This window comes from Bos javanicus, chromosome 12 (genome assembly GCF_032452875.1).
Source record: "Bos javanicus breed banteng chromosome 12, ARS-OSU_banteng_1.0, whole genome shotgun sequence".
Classification (NCBI taxonomy): domain Eukaryota; kingdom Metazoa; phylum Chordata; class Mammalia; order Artiodactyla; family Bovidae; genus Bos; species Bos javanicus.
In genome coordinates this window covers 55,255,479-55,272,122 of record NC_083879.1, presented here as the reverse complement: position 1 = coordinate 55,272,122, position 16,644 = coordinate 55,255,479, and the positions used below count along the sequence as shown (strand labels likewise).

General features: G+C 41.7%; 1 protein-coding gene across 1 annotated transcript; it reads right to left on the bottom strand.

The window, feature by feature from the left end:
• Window positions 1-6,420: 6,420 nt before the first annotated feature.
• LOC133258508 (phosphoglycerate mutase 1-like) lies at window positions 6,421-8,187 on the bottom strand. The gene has a single exon (XM_061435188.1). It carries the CDS (start codon window positions 8,170-8,172, stop codon window positions 7,849-7,851), a length of 324 nt encoding a protein of 107 aa, XP_061291172.1. The 5' UTR covers window positions 8,173-8,187; the 3' UTR covers window positions 6,421-7,848.
• Window positions 8,188-16,644: the final 8,457 nt, after the last annotated feature.

Sequence of the window (16,644 nt, the reverse complement as noted above, 5' to 3'; positions counted from 1 at the left end):
CTGGAGTGCAATGAAATGTCCAGTAATGAGTTATGAGATGTCTATGGTTTGGGGGTGACTTTGGGCAGCCTGTATCTTGAAGCTCAGGGCTGTGTTCCTTTGTTGCTGGAGAGTTTGCTTGGTATGTCTTGCCCTGGAACTTGTTGGCCCTTGTGTGATGCTTGGCTTCAGTGTCGGTATGGAGGCGTTTGATGAGCTCCTGTCAATTAATGTTCCTTGGAGTCAGGAGTTCCCTGGAGTCAGGGTTTGGACTTAAGCCTCCTGCTTCCAGTTATCGGTCTTATTTTTACAGTAGTTTCAAAACTTCTCCTTCTATACAGCACCACTGATAAAATATCTACATTAAAGATGAAAAGTTTCTCTACTGTGAGGGTCACTCAGAGAGGTTCACCGCATTACATGGAGAAGAGAAGAGGGAGGAGGGAGTTAGAGGTGACCCAAATGAGATGAGGTGGAATCAATAGTGGAGATAGTGGGCTAGCCAGTAGTCACTTCCTTATGTGCACTCCACAACTGGACTGCTCAGAGATGTTCACGGAGTTATACAGAGAAGAGAAGAAGGAGGAAGGAGACAGAGGTGGCCAGAAGGATAAAAGGGGGAATGAAAAGGAGGGAGACAGATCCAGCCAGTAATCAGTTCCCTAAGTGTTGTCCACCGTCTGAAACACACAGAAATTCACAGAGTTGGGTAGAGTAGAGAGGGGTTAGGGAGGAGACACAGGCGACCTGGTGGAGAAAAAGGAGAGTCCAAAGGGAGAGAGAGCAGTCAAGCCAGTAATCTCACTCTCTAGTGAAAAGTGGGTCCTGAAGATTGGGTTCTTAAAGGTACAAAATTGGTAACAAATCCATAGAAGCAAAAATTAAAAATCTAGAGTAGAGTTTGGAATTTCAAAAATACGATGTTAAAGAAAAGAAGAAGGAAAAGAAAGAGAGAGAAAATGAACAAAGAAAAACAAACAAGGTCGTGAAAATTATAAAGAAAATACAGGTACAAAATTGATAACTAATACCAAAAAGCAAAAATTAAAAATCTAGAGTAGAGTTTGGAATTTCAAAAATACAGTGTTAAAAAAAAGGAAGAAGAAAAATAAAGAAAGAAAACAAACAAACAAACAAAAACAAACAAGGTCACGAAAATTATAAAGAAAATACAGGTACAAAATTGATATCAAATACCAAAAAGCATAAATTAAAATCTAGAGTAGAGTTTGGAATTTCAGATATACAATGTTATATAGAAGAAGAAGAGAAATAAACAGAGAAAAAAAAAAGTCACAGAAATTATAAAAAAACTATAGGTACAAAATTGATAACATATACCAAAAAGCTAAAATTAAAATCTAGAGTAGAGTTTGGAATTTCAGATATACAGTGTTATATAAAGTCACAGAAATTATAAAAAATACTATAGGTACAAAACTGATAACATATACCAAAAAGGTAAAATTAAAAATCTAGAGTAGAGTTTGGAATTTCAAAAATACAATGTTAAAGAAAAGAAGAAAAAAAAAACAAGGTCAAAAAATTATAAAATATATATATATGAAGTTTGCTGAAGAAGAAAAAAATAAGGTCTTTTTTTTTTTTTGAAAAGTAATAGGTTATAAAAGTGAAAATTAAAGAACAATAGAGGACTTAAAATTTTTTTTCTAAAAAATTAAAAAAAAGAAAGAAAGAAAGAATGATCATAAAAATAGTAAAAATATATCTAGGACTTTCTCTGGTTTTGTTGTGAGTATTGTGGGTTCAGTTCATTTTTGGCTAGTTCCATGGTCCGACTTATATTTCTCAAGATCTATAGGCCCCTTCCTATGTAGTCCGTAGTAACCACAGGGTTTTAATCTCCAAGGCGTTTCCCTCTGTTATAACTTCTTCTGTTTGCTGGTCTCTTCAGTGTCTGGTTTCCGCCCTGACACAAAGGGGACGGTGGAGGACACTTTTTTTTTTTTTTTAGGCTTACTTGTTCAGTCGCGCTGTGGGGAGGGAGGGAGGGATGCTGCAAACAAATAACACTGGCGTGCGCTCACAGTGCCTCAGCCACACTGGGTCTGCCCCCACTCATGGCGCGTGTAGCCTCCCTGCCCACACTGCTCAGGCTCTAGGTTGCTCCGCCGGGAACAATCGGAGGCCGGCCCTGGGCTGCATGTACCTCCCAGGTCCAAGCCGCTCAGGTTCAGGCACTCGGGTAGTCCTCAGAGGCACAGACTCAGTTGGGCCTGCGTTTTGTGCTCTTCCCAGGTCCGAGCAGCTCAGGTGATGAGGTGTTTGGCGAGCGCCAATGCTGCCACTTATCGCCTCCCCGCCACTCGGTTATCTGGGTGTCAAAGCGGCGCACCTTCTCAGGCAGATGTTGACCGTCCAGACCCCCAAGAAGTTTTAGTTAGCAAAGAAGCCTGCTTACAGTTTTATAGATAATGTCTCTCTGGGGCTGCGATTGCCCCCTTCCGGTTCTGGCTGCCTGTCACCGGAGGGGGAAGGTCTGCAGCCGGCTATCTCTGTTCAGTCCTTTGTTCCGTGCGCGGGCCTGGCGGTGTCTTGGGTTAGGGCTGGCTTTTCGCGTGGTAGATATCCCACAGTCTGGTTTGCTAGCCCAAATTATTTCGCTCAGATAGCGCTCAGGGTATTCAGGCCAGATTCTTACTCTGAGCGATGCAGCCCGCACCGAGCCTCCCTGCCCAGCCCCCGCTTGCCAATTGGGTGTGCAGGCGTCTGTGCTGCTTCTCCACTGGGGGAGTTACCGTAGGGCTCACAATCTGCGAGTTTTAATTGTTTATTTATTTTTTCTCCCTGTTAAGTTGCCCTCTGTGCTTCCAAAGCTCGGCACAGATTCGGCAGTGAGAAGGTTTCCTGGTGTTTGGAAACTTCTCTCTTTTTAAGACTCCCTTCCTGGGATGGAACTCCGTCCCTCCCTCTTTTGTCTCTTTTTTTGTCTTTTATATTTTTTCCTACCTCCTTTCGAGGAGTTGGGTTGCTTTTCTGGGTGCCTGATGTCCTCTGTCGGCATTCAGAAGTTGTTTTGTGGAATTTACTCTATGTTTAAATGCTCTTTTGATGAATTTGTGGGGGAGAAAGCGTTCTCCCCGTCCTACTCCTCTGCCATCTTGGCTCCTCCTGCCCCATGATCTTCATTTTCTGAATGTTGAGCTTTAAGCCAACTTTTTCACTCTCCCGTCTCGAGCTTAGTGACTTCTAAACTAGAGTAGCTGGATTGTAGTTATCTGAAGATTGATAATTTATGAGAGGTAAACTTGGACAGTTACATATTATATTGACAGTTAATGTATTGGAGGAGATTGTGAAGACTATGTATAACTCCTACTCACTACGAAACTGATAGAATTACATTAAACTCTTACAACCTATCTGTCAGGCAGATATTGTGTGTTTGTGTTAGTCACTCAATAACATTCAACTCTTTGAGAAACCATGGACTTTAGCTTGCCAGGCTCCTCTGTCCGTGGAATTCTCCTGGCAAGAATACTGAAGTGGGTTGCCATTCCCTTCTCCAGGGGATCTTCCCAACCCAGGGATTGAATCTGGGTCTCCCACATTGCAGGCAGATTCTTTACCATTTGAGCCACCAAGGAAGCTGTAGGCAGATATTACTGAACTGATTTTAAAGAGAGATAAAAAGCTCATAGAAGTTAGGTTACTTGTTCAAGGTCACATATAAGACATAGGACCTGGATCTAAAGCTCCTCTTTCCATTATATGCTATTAAAAGTCTGCTTTCTTGATCCTTATTTTGGATTACTTTATCAAATTCAGTTATTTCAGGTGATAAAAAAGTTTCTGTTTTATGACTTTCATGACTCATTTTGATATAAAATGATAAATGAATCATGCTCTATTTCCTCCCTCCCTAACTTCCCCATCCTCCTCTTCCATCCCACATATTCATTAATACATTGCATCCATAAAGGTAAAGTGTTTTTTTTTTTTAATGTGAACTCCTGAGTCACTATGCCAATCAAGTGTAATTATATGTCAAGTAGTGTTTTCTCTTCTTGGTGTTAGTCATAGAATGAGGTTGATTCTATGCATATCACTGGCTTATTCATTTTGATTAAATTTATTGGTGTCTTTCAAGATGAGTGTGTCTTTAGGTTCTATTATTGACATTAACTTCATACTTCAGTGTGGGAGATGGAATAAAAGTTTTCCCAAGATATTCGCATCCTGGAACCTGCAAAATAAGTTCCTTTAGATGGCAAAAAAGACTTTGCAGGTGTAGTTAAATTAAGGATCTTGAAATGAGGAGACTATCCAAGATTATCCATTGGGCCCAAAGTATAATGATAAGAAGGAAGGAGGAGGACAAGTCAGAGAGGGGATATGACAGTGGGAGTTGAAGTGATGAGCTCTGCAGATGAAAGGGAGGACCATGAGCCTAAAAATGAACATGACCCCTAGAAGCTGGAAAAGCAAGGGAAATGACTATCTCCAAAACCTCAGAGGAAGCATGGCCTTGCCAACACCTTAATTTTGGTCCAGTGAAACCCACTACAGATTTTTGACCTCCAGAACTATTAAACAATAAACTAGTGTTGTTTTAAACCACTAATTTTGTGGTTATTTGTTACAGAAATACAAGGAAACTAATACATTTAGCATATCCTCTTACAGTCAGTTTTCATTGAATAGTATTTCACTTAGATGGTGTGCTGTGATTCATGGGGTCGCAAAGAGTCCAACACGACTGAGCAACTGAACTGAACTGAACTGAAGATATGGTAGCTATCATGTGGCCATCTCCATAAAACTGAGCGTCGGAGTTACCTTGATAATTTTTTAGAGTTATATTTCAGGTAGAAACTTTAACAGCATCCAACTTTTCTAATTGCCAGTACTTTGTTGCAGACTAGTGGTTTGTAACTCTTCCAGATCATGGGTGCCTTTTCAGTTCAGTTAAGTTACTCAGTCATGTCTAACTCTTTGTGACCCCATGAACCACAGCACGCCAGCCTCCCTGTCCATCACCAACTTACAGAGTCCACCCAAACCCATGTCCATTGAGTCAGTGATGCCATCCAACCATCTCATCCTCTGTCGTCCCCTTTTCCTCCTGCCCTCAATCTTTCCCAGCATCAGGATCTTTTCCAGTGAGTCAGCTCTTCGCATGAAGTGGCCAAAGTATTGGAGTTTCAGCTTCAAAATCAGTCCTACCAATGAACAACCAGGACTGATCTCCTTTAGGATGGACTGGTTGGATCTCCTTGCAATCCAAGGGACTCTCAAGAGTCTTCTCCAACACCACAGTTCAAAAGCATCAATTCTTCAGTGCTCAGCTTTCTTTATAGTCCAACTCTCACATACATACATGACCACTGGAAAAACCATAACCTTGACTAGAAGGACCTTTGATGACAAAGTAATGTCTCTGTTTTTTAATATGCTATCTAGCTTGGTCATAACTTTCCTTCCCAGGAGTAAGTGTCTTTTAATTTCATGGCTGCAATCACCATCTGCAGAGATTGTGGAGCCAAAAAAAATAAATAAATAAATAAAGTCTGACACTGTTTCCACTGTTTTCCCATCTATTTGCCATGAAGTGATGGGACTGGATGTCATGATCTTAGTTTTCTGAATGTTGAGCTTTAAGCCAACTTTTTCACTCTCCACTTTCACTTTCACCAAGAGGCTCTTTAGTTCCTCTTCACTTTCTGCCATCACTTTTCTGTCATCTGCATATCTGAGGTATTGATATTTCTCCTGGCAATCTTGATTCCAGCTTGTGCTTCATCCAGCCCAGCATTTCTCATGATGTACTCTGCATAGAAGTTAAATAAGCAGGGTGACAATATACAGCCTTGATGTACTCCTTTTCCTATTTGTAACCAGTCTGTTGTTCCATGTCCAGTTCTAACTGTTGCTTCCTGACCTGCATATAGGTTTCTCAAGAGGCAGGTCAGGTGGTCTGGTATTCCCATCTCTTGAAGAATTTTGCACAGTTTATTGTGATCCACACAGTCAAAGGCTTTGGCATAGTCAATAAAGCAGAAATAGATGTTTTTCTGGAACTCTCTTGCTTTTTCCATGATCCAGCAGATGTTGGCAATTTGGTCTCTGGTTCCTCTGCCTTTTCTAAAACCAGCTTGAACATCTGGAAGTTCACGATTCACGTATTGCTGAAGCCTGGTTTGGAGAATTTTGAGCATTACTTTGCTAGCATGTGAGATGAGTGCAATTGTGTGGTAGTTTGAGCATTCTTTGGCATTGCCTTTCTTTGGGAATGGAATGAAAACTGACCTTTTCCAGTCCTGTGGCCACTGCTGAGTTTTCCAAATTTGCTGGCATATTGAGTGCAGCACTTTCACAGGATCATCTTTCAGAATTTGAAATACCTCAACTGGAATTCCATCACCTCCACTAGCTTTTATTTAAATGATTATCTTTAGAGTGGTGAATTGCGGATCCAAATTTATTTATTTATTTTTTTAATTGCACATCACTCCTTTATTTTATACTGATCTGGAAAAAAGATATTTTTAGTACAGTTATGCTCAAATGAGTACTGGGCCCAAGTGCTGGGCCAAGCAACTGGAACATGATTCAGAAGTCAGGCACAGTGAGAGACACACTTGGACATGATCAAGAGGCATTCCGCTGCCACAAAACAGTAAGGCAGGGGAGGGATTCTAAAACACAGCAGGATGAACTCCTACACCTTAGACGCCAGGAGCTTATCCCATGATGGTGTAAGGAATGACTTATTTGCTGATGACCACATGTGGGAATTTTTCAACCGCCACTAAAAACCCCAGAAGTGTTTTTGTTGTTGTTGTTTTATATTTATAATTTTTTTTTTTTAAAGTAGATGCAACACAAAAACATTCAGGATTGATCCAGCCTTTTAGAGTCAGGGAGGAATATTTGATTGAGTCACCATACAGGTTACATTCATCTTCCACTGGAATGACTAGAGCCCCGAGTCACCTAACAACTGTGCCTGGCTGGCCTCTGGGGACACGAACAGGCTCTTACTTCTCCTCATTGGTCACACCTCAGCATGGTTTTCTCCCTGTCCCCTACTCAAGCAGCTCCTTAGTAATAAACCACCATCAAACCCCCCAGTGATGACCTCTCAGCACTTCTGGATAAGTCTTCCCTTGGCTTTGACTGAGGACCATGCCCCAGACGTGCCATTCTGACTAGACTGTATGAAGGGAGTGGGTGCAAGAGATAAAATGGCTAATGTGGAATTGGGAGCCACTGGTCCCCACCTGCAGCTACAACTTACGATGCCTACAGATGTCATCAGTGGGACATGTGCCAGGGAGAGGTGCAGAGGAATAGGGTGGGCCAGGGCAGGGGAGGAGGGTAATCCTTGGGAAAGTAATCTGCTGCTTGCTCTCACTTCTTGTCCTTGCCCTGGGCAGCCACAGCCTCCATGGCTTTATGCACGGTCTCCTCATCCCCCAGGAACTGCATGGGCTTGATGGGCTTCAAGTTCTTGTCCAACTCATAGACCATGGGAATGCCAGTCGGCAGGTTCAGCTCCATGATAGCCTCTTCAGAGAGACCCTCCAGATGCTTGACGATGCCCTGAAGGCTGTTGCCATGGGTTGCAATTAGTACCCGTTTCCCCTCCTTGATCTGGGGGACAATTTCTTCATTCCAAAAGGGCAGAGCTCTGGCAATTGTGTCCTTCAGACTCTCACAGGAGGGCAGCTGGTCTTCAGTGAGGTCTGCGTACCTGTGATCCTTACTGATGTTTCTGTAGAAGGGATGGTCGGGCTCCATGGGAGGTGGCGGGACATCATAGGAGTGCCTCCAGATCTTTACCTGGGCCTCACCATGCTTGGCAGCAGTTTCTGCCGTATTGAGGCCAGTCAGACCCCCATAATGTCACTCATTAAGGCGCCAAGTCCTCACCACTGGCAGCCACATTTGGTCGATGGCATCCAGCACTGTCCAGAGGGTCCTGATTGCTCTCTTCTGCACTGAGGTGAAGCAGATGTCAAACTCATAGCCAGCATCTCTCAGCGCCTGCCCGCCTCGCTTCGCCTCCTCGTGCCTGGCTGGGCTCAGGTCCGCGTCGTACCAGCCGCTGAAATGGTTCTCCAGGTTCCATGTGCTCTCACCGTGCCAGATCATCACCAGCTTGTAGGCGGCCATGGCTGCGGTTCGGGATGTGGCGCAGACTGGATCCGAATTTAATATGTTTCTCATGATGACACATTCTACTAGACTGACAAATAGCTGTGATGCAAAGAGCTGACTCACTGGAAAAGACCCCGATACTGGGAAAGATTGAGGGCAGGAGGAGAAGGGGGCTACTGAAGATGAGATGGATGGCATCACTGATTCAATGGACATGAATTTGAACAGACTCCATGAGACAGTGAAAGACAGGGAACCCTGGTGTGCTGCTGTTTATGGGGTTGAAAAGAGTCAGACATGAGTAGCTACTGAAGTACAACAAATGAACCAACATAAAAACCAAAGTGTATCAACTGTAATATTTGAAATAGTCACATTTTATAAGGTAATCTTATAAAGAAAATGCAGTGATTTTTCATATTCCCAACAAATTGGGGAATTTTGTTCTAATAAATCTTAACTTCCTCCCATCCATCTTTCATGGCTTACCTGTTTGGAACTACTGTTAGTTGAATTTTGGATTTTCTGAAATAAATCTCTGTGTTGTTCTTCTTTTTTCCTAATGTTTTATTTTTCAGTTTTTAAGTTTGGCAATTGTATTTTTAATTTCTAAAAACTAAATTTTTTTCCTCTGGCAGTTTCTATTTTCATGAATTAAGCTCTCAAATCTCTTTGAGCATAATAATTAAAGATGCATTTTGTTTCCTGTTTTTTGAATTATTTATATTTATTTTGCTCTGTTAAAGAAAACGTTTTTAAAAATGTTAGGTAATGTTTCATAGGTTTTAAAAATGTAGATTCTGGGAGCCAGACTTCTGGCTTTCAAGCTCAGCTCTATCACTTATTAACTCTGGCTTTTGAAATTGTGTAATTCAGACTGGAACTGAACCCATTGTCTTTTAACTGAGATCACACTTCTGGTCTCAGGACTTACTGAAGTTCAGGTTCTTGATGTTTCATAGCAGAAATAACTCGTTGAGAGACAAAGTGATTGGTAAGAAGTGGACTTATTTAAAGAGAAACACACTCCACAGAGTGTGGGCCATCTCAGAAGGCACCAAGGTATGGGGTTGTCAGTTTTTATAGGAATGGGTAATTTCATAGGCTAATGAGTAGGAGGAGTATTTCAGCTACTGGGGGGAACAGATGGGGATTTCTAGAAATTGGGCTACTGCCCACTTTTTGACCTTTATGGTCATCCTTGGAACAGTGATGGCACCTGTGGGTGTGTCATTTAGCTTGAAGTGTTACAGTGAGTGTATACTGAGGCTCAAGTTCTGGTGGACATCAATTCATCTGTCATCTTGAACCTATTTAGGTCTAATCAGTTTATACTGTGTCCTTGGGCTATGCCATTCCTTTAAAGGCTGTGCCTGGTCCTTTCTCTCCTGTTTCACTTTGGACAAGTGATTAAGCTTTTAATGTGACTGAGTTTCCTCAGTTGTAAAATGGGGATTCTAATAGCACCTGCTTGACAGAGATTTTATTTCTAAAAGGATTACATAAATAAATGAAGAATGTAAAGACATTGAATGGTTTCTGTTACACAGCTCAGTTCAGTCATTCAGTCGTGTCTGACTCTTTGCGACCCCATGGACTGCTCCACTCCCAGAGCTTGCTCAAACTCATGTCCATTGAGTTGATGATGCCATCCAACCATCTCATCCTCTGTTGTCCCCTTCTCCTCCAGTCTTCAATCTTTCCCAGCATCAGGGTCTTTTCCAATGAGTTAGATCTTCGCATTAGGTGGCCAAGTTTTGGAGTTTCAGCTTCAGCATCAGTCCTTCCAATGAATGTTCAGGACTGGTTTCCTTTAGGATGGACTGGTTTAATCTCCTTGCAGTAGTAAGTACTAATAAATTATAGCTGAAACTATTGGTCTTTCACATTAGTCTAGTAATCTGTAGTTTTCCCTTGTAACTGAAAAACGAATGTCTGTTTTAGACAGCCAGTGTGGATATGTGTGTTAGTCACTTAGTTGTGTCAGACTCTTTGTGACCCCATGGACAGTAGCCCACCACCAGACAGAATACTGGAGTGAGTTGCCATTCTCTTCTCCAGGGGATCTTCCTGACCCAGGGATCAAACCCAGGTCTCCTGCATTGCAGGTCTTGACCATCTGAGCCACCCTGGAAGCAGATGTAGGGAGTTATAATACAGCTAGGTTAGTTCCACCAGGGCTTCTCCCCCAAGTGAGAAAACTACTTAGGATACAAATGAAGTACTTCAGTTCAATGGACAGACTTCACTTTACTGCAGGGACATGTGCAGGGAGAAAGCCAGAGATTCTCTGGGCTCTGCGAGGCTGGAGCAAGGAGTTTTATCCTCCTCATCCACACTGGAAGTCTGAGCTTTCAACGGGAAGCTTGTTCACTTTTTTTCTGGATAAAACCCTACACTGTTTTGCCTGAAGGTAAATGCTGGGCTGCAATTCCAGTTTTTCTGCCTGCAGTGGGGATGAAGAAGCCGAGTGGGAGAGCTGGAGCTAGCTGTAGACGGAAGTCCTTTTTAATACCCCTGTTTTAGCTTCCTTTCTCATTCCCAATCTCCATGCTGTCAGCTTGGAGCCCACAGTTCCACAGTCAAGAAGACTGGCAGCCACCAAGCTCCCCCAGGGTACTGTCTGGAATGTGGATTCCCCCTTTGTTTCTCTGGTTTTTCTGGTCAGCAGCTTTCAGCTGCTCCTACTCTCCAGGAATTTGTTGAAATCTCCTATCTGCTAATGACTACACCCACTCCCTCCTTCCCTTTATTGTTATTGGTTTACCCTCTTTTCCACTTTCTTAGAGTCTTTTCAGCGTGGTCCCGGGGCAAGGGTCTTGACTCCGGAGACACAGACTTTGTACCTTGAAGAAAACATTGATTGCCCTATTCCCCCAACCCCCTCTTATATAATTTTCATTAACTCTTACAATTTTATAACAAAATATATATTATTATTGTTTCAATTTTACACGTGAAAGTTTTAAAAGGACCAGAACACACCATGCTAGAGTGATAGCACTCAGGTTCAAGTCTTTCTTAAAAAAAAAAAACAAAAAAAAAACCCTAACCCCTTCTAAAATCCAAGAATGAGGACCCAATGTGAGGATAAGCATTATGACTACTTAATATAAGCATCTCAGAAAAAATAAAATATTAAATCCTATAGATTTTGATGCTGTGTAAACCAATTATTTCAAAATTAAAAACAAATTAACTATGGACTTTTTACCTTTTTCTTTTTATTAATTTTTACTGGAGTATAGTTGCTTTACAATGTTGTGTTAGTTTCTGCTGTACAGCAAAGTGAATTAGCTATACATATACATATATCCAGTCTGTTGTTCCACGTCCAGTTCAAACTGTTGCTTCCTGGCCTGCATATAGGTTTCTCAAGAGCCAGGTCAGGTGGTCTGGTATGCCCATCTCTTGAAGAATCTTCCACAGTTTATTGTGATCCACACAGTCAAAGGCTTTGGCATAGTCAATAAAGCAGAAATAAATGTTTTTCTGGAACTCTCTTGCTTTTTCCATGATCCAGCAGATGTTGGCAATTTGATCTCTGGTTCCTCTGCCTTTTCCAAAACTGTCTTGAACATCTGGAAGTTTACAGTTCACGTATTGCTGAAGCCTGGCTTGGAGAATTTTGAGCATTACTTTACTAGCATGTGAGATGAGTGCAATTGTGCGGTAGTTTGAGCATTCTTTGGCACTGCCTTTCTTTGGGAATGGAATGAAAACTGACCTTTTCCAGTCCTGTGGCCACTGCTGAGTTTTCCAAATTTGCTGGCATATTGAGTGCAGCACTTTCACAGCATCATCTTTCGGGATTTGAAATAGCTCAACTGGAATTCCATCACCTCCACTAGCTTTGTTCGTAGTGATGCTTTCTAAGGCCCACTTGACTTCACATTCCAGGATGTCTGGCTCTAGGTGAGTGATCACACCATTGTGATTATCTGGGTCATGAAGATCTTTTTGTACAGTTTTCCTGTGTATTCTTGCCACTTTTTCTTAATATTTTCTGCTTCTGTTAGGTCCATACCATTTCTGTCCTTTATCAAGCCCATCTTTGCATGAAATGTTCCCTTGGTATCTCTAATTTTCTTTAAAAGATCTCTAGTCTTTCCCATTCTGTTGTTTTCCTCTATTTCTTTGCATTGATCACTAAGGAAGGCTTTCTTATCTCTCCTTGCTATTCTTTGGAACTCTGCATTCAGATGCTTATATCTTTCCTTTTCTCCTTTGCTTTTCTCTTCTCTTCTTTTCACAGCTATTTGTAAGACCTCCCCAGACAGCCATTTTGCTTTTTTGCATTTCTTTTCCATGGGATGGTCTTGATCCCTGTCTCCTGTATAATGTCACAAACCTCCATCCATAGTTCATCAGGCAGTCTATCTATCAGATCTAGTCCCTTAAATCTATTTCTCACTTCCACTGTATAATCATAAGGGATTTGATTTAGGTCATACCTGAATGATCTAGTGGTTTTCCCTACTTTCTTCAATTTAAGTCTGAATTTGGCAATAAGGCATTCATGATCTGAGCCACAGTCAGCTCCCGATGTTGTTTTTGCTGACAGTATAGAGCTTTTCCATCTTTGACTGCAAAGAATACAATCAATCTGATTTCGGTGTTGACCATCTGGGGAGGGCCATGTGACGAGTTCTCTCTTGTGTTGTTGGAAGAGGGTGCCTGCCATGACCAATGCATTCTCTTGGCAAAACTCTATTAGCCTTTGCCCTGTTTCATTCTGCACTCCAAGGCCAAATTTGCCTGTCACTCCAGGTGTTTCTTGACTTCCTACTTTTGCATTCCAGTCCCCTATAATGAAAAAGACATCTTTTTGGGGTGTTATTTCTAAAACGTCTTGTAGGTCTTCATAGAAACATTCAACTTCAGCTTCTTCAGTATTACTGGTTGGGGCATAGGCTTGGATTACCGTGATATTGAACGGTTTGCCTTGAAAATGAACAGAGATCATTCTGTCATTTTTGAGATTGCATCCAAATATGCATTTCGGACTCTTTTGATGACCATGATGGCTACTCCATTTCTTCTAAGGGATTTGTGCCCACAGTAGTAGATACAATGGTCATGTGAGTTAAATTCACCCATTCCAGTCCAGTTTAGTTTGCTGATTCCAAGAATGTCGACGTTCACTCTTGCCATCTCCTGTTTGACCACTTCCAATTTACCTTGATTCATGGACCTGACATTCCAGGTTCCTATGCAGTATTGCTCTTTACAGCATCAGATCTTGCTTCTATCACCAGTCACATCCACAACTGGGCATTGTTTTTGCTTTGGCTCCATCCCTTCATTCTTTCTGGAGTTATTTCTCCGCTGATCTCCAGTAGCATATTGGGCACCTACTGACCCGGAGAGTTCCTTTTTTAGTATCCTATAATTTTGCCTTTTCATACTGTTCATGGGGTTCTCAAGGCAAGAATACTGAAGTGGTTTGCCATTCCCTTCTCTAGTGGACCACATTCTGTCAGACCTCTCTACCATGACCTGCCCATCCTGGGTGGCCCCACACGGCATGGCTTAGTTTCATCACTTCATGGGAAATAGATGGGGAAACAGTGGAAACAGTATCAGTATTTATTTTTTGGGGGCTCGAAAATCACTGCAGATGGTGATTGCAGCCATGAAATTAAAAGATGCTTACTCCTTGGAAGGAAAGTTATGACCAACCTAGATAGCATATTGAAAAGCAGAGACAATACTTTGCCAACAAAGGTCCATCTAGTCAAGGCTATGGTTTTTCCAGTAGTCATGTATGGATGTGAGAGTTGGACTGTGAAGAAAGCTGAGTGCCGAAGAATTGATGCTTTTAACTGTGGTGTTGGAGAAGACTCTTGAGAGTCCCTTGGACTGCAAGGATATCCAACCAGTCCATCCTAAAGGAGATCAGTCCTGGGTGTTCATTGGTAGGACTGATTTTGAAGCTGAAACTCCAATACTTTGGCCACCTCATGTGAAGAGTTGACTCATTGGAAAAGACCCTGATGCTGGGAGGGATTGGGGGCAGGAGGAGAAGGGGACGACAGAGGATGAGATGGCTGGATGGCATTACAGACTTGATGGACATGAGTTTGAGTGAACCCCGGGAGTTGGTGATGGACAGGGAGGCCTGGTGTGCTGCGATTCATGGGGTCGCAAAGAGTCGGACATGACTGAGCGACTGAACTGAATTGATACATATATCCCCTATTTTTTGGATTTCCTTCCTTTATAGGTCACTGGTGTCAGAATCTGCCTGCCATGGCAGGAGATGCAAGAGACATGGTTTTGATCCTTGGGTTGGAAAGATTCCCTGGAGGAAGAAATGGCGACCCACTCCAGTATTTTTGCCTAGAAAATCTCATGGACAAAACAGCCTGGCAGGCTATATATAGTCCATGGGGCTGCAGTCAAACAAGACTGAGCACTTGTCAGTTAGAGCATCTAGTGCAGTTCCCTGTGCTATATAATAGGTTATGGATTTTTTTTTTTTTAAACATAGTGCTGGTGACGGTGTTTGAATTCTTTTATTTTGGAACCCAAGACTCAGATTTCTGTGATTTGGAAGGCCTGTGTCGTATATGCTTTGTTGCCCAATTTCATCTGGAGTTTATTACAGCTCAGTCAGTAGAATCAAAATCACAAGGAGATCTAGACTTTCCATTTCTTTCCAAGCCCTTCAGGTGGCAAGAGCCCACAGTTATATTTCTCCAGAAGCAAATACAGCATGATATAGAAGCAAAGGTGGCTCAGCAGTAAAGAATCCACCAGCAATACAGGAGATGGGAGTTCAATCCCTGGGTTGGGAAGATCCCTTGGAGGAGGGCACAGCAACCCACTCCAGTATTCCTGCCTGGAGAATCCCATGGACAGGAGAGCCTGGCTGGCTACAGTCCAGAGGGTCACAAAAAGTCAGACATGACTGAAATGATTGAGCACGCATAGAACCAAAGAAAATCACCACTCTAGCAGAGGACTGAATAGATCTAGCTCTAGCAAACCTATTACCTTAGATCTACATTTTCACTTTTGATGGTGTGATGAGAAAAATATTAAAAGCCTGACAAGATTTTTATGAATTTGTAGTGCAAAAGTTACTACTACTAACCATACCAAGACAATACTCCTTGGATTAAGTTTGAGAAAATGCTGTTATTATTATTCCAGAAATTATTTGTGTATTGCCTCCCAACAATCTCTCAGTAAATTTAATCTGAGAGGAAAAGGAAATAACCACTGTATTTAAACAAAAATGCCACCTTTACTTGCTGAGTCCAGTTGCCCTCAGGCCTATGCTTGAGGGAAACTATCAAAAAATATGCCATAGATTCTTTTGGTTCTTTTGGTTTTGTTTTAATATTTTTATCTATTTATTTGGCTGTGTCAGGGCTTAGTGGTGGCATGTGGAAACTTCTAGTTGTGGCGTGAGGTATCTTTAATTGCAGCATGTGAACTCTTGGTTGTGCTGTGTGGGATCTACTTCCCTGACCAGGAATTGAACCCAGGTTCCCCAACTCTCCATTGGGTGTGCAGAGTCTTAGCCACTGAACCACCAGGGAAGTCCCTTATCCTTTGTTACTTTTTGAATGATATTTGTGGTCTTAGCTGTTTGCAAAGAAAAGACTGGAAGAAAAGCCAGCATGGTTCTTCTGATGATCAGTGGCAGTGACTAGATTTGTTCCTTATGACCACATGACCTCTAAGAAGAAACTTTGTGATGAGTTCTTTCTCTGGATCTGGTTTTGACAATTTGAAAATCTTTAGTGGTTTGCACAGGAGTCCAACTTGAAAAGCAATATATTCAGAAAAGTATTAAATATTCAGAGCAATAAATAAGGGAAGAAAAGAAAGAATTTTCCTAACCAAGTCTGAAAATATCAATTGATTCAGATTTCTAATAACACAATCTATCAATATAATTTTAAGTCTCTACTGGTGCAAAATGTTACGTTTCCTCGCCAAGGTCCTTAGGATTCTTCTTTATATACAAAAGTGTTAGTCACTCAGTCATGTCTGACTATGACCCCATGGACTATATAGCCCACCAGGCTCCTCTGTCCATGGAATTCTCCAGGCTGGAGATTGGAGACTCCAAGATAACCTACTGGAGTGGGTTGCCATTTCCTTGTCCAGGGTATCTTCCTTGCCCAGGTAGTGAACTGTGGTCTCCTGCATTGGAAGAGGATTCTTTACTGTCTGAACAACCAGGGAAGCCCTTATATACAAAAGATCTGATTTTATTCTTCAAATAATTTTGATTTTGTTGCTCAAATGTTTCACCTAGTTGGTGTGCTCAGTGAAATATTACTGTGAACTTTTTCTCTTTCCTAGCTAAAATATTTTATTAGCCATTCTTTCTATTTTTTAATGTTGCTATGATTTTCTTATTTAAATATAGAAATCTGTGTATCTATTTATCTGTGTATTTATATATTTATAATAATATATATTTATCTGTATAAAACCATGAAAAATAAGACATGGGGCCCAGTTTTTACAAAGTCAAGGACTGCAATTGAATTGAGAAATAATAATATCCATGTATTTTTA

What these genes read in the sequence shown, in the direction of transcription:
- LOC133258508 (XM_061435188.1), bottom strand. Translation starts at nt 8,172, where the DNA reads ATGAGAAACATATTAAATTCGGATCCAGTCTGCGCCACATCCCGAACC.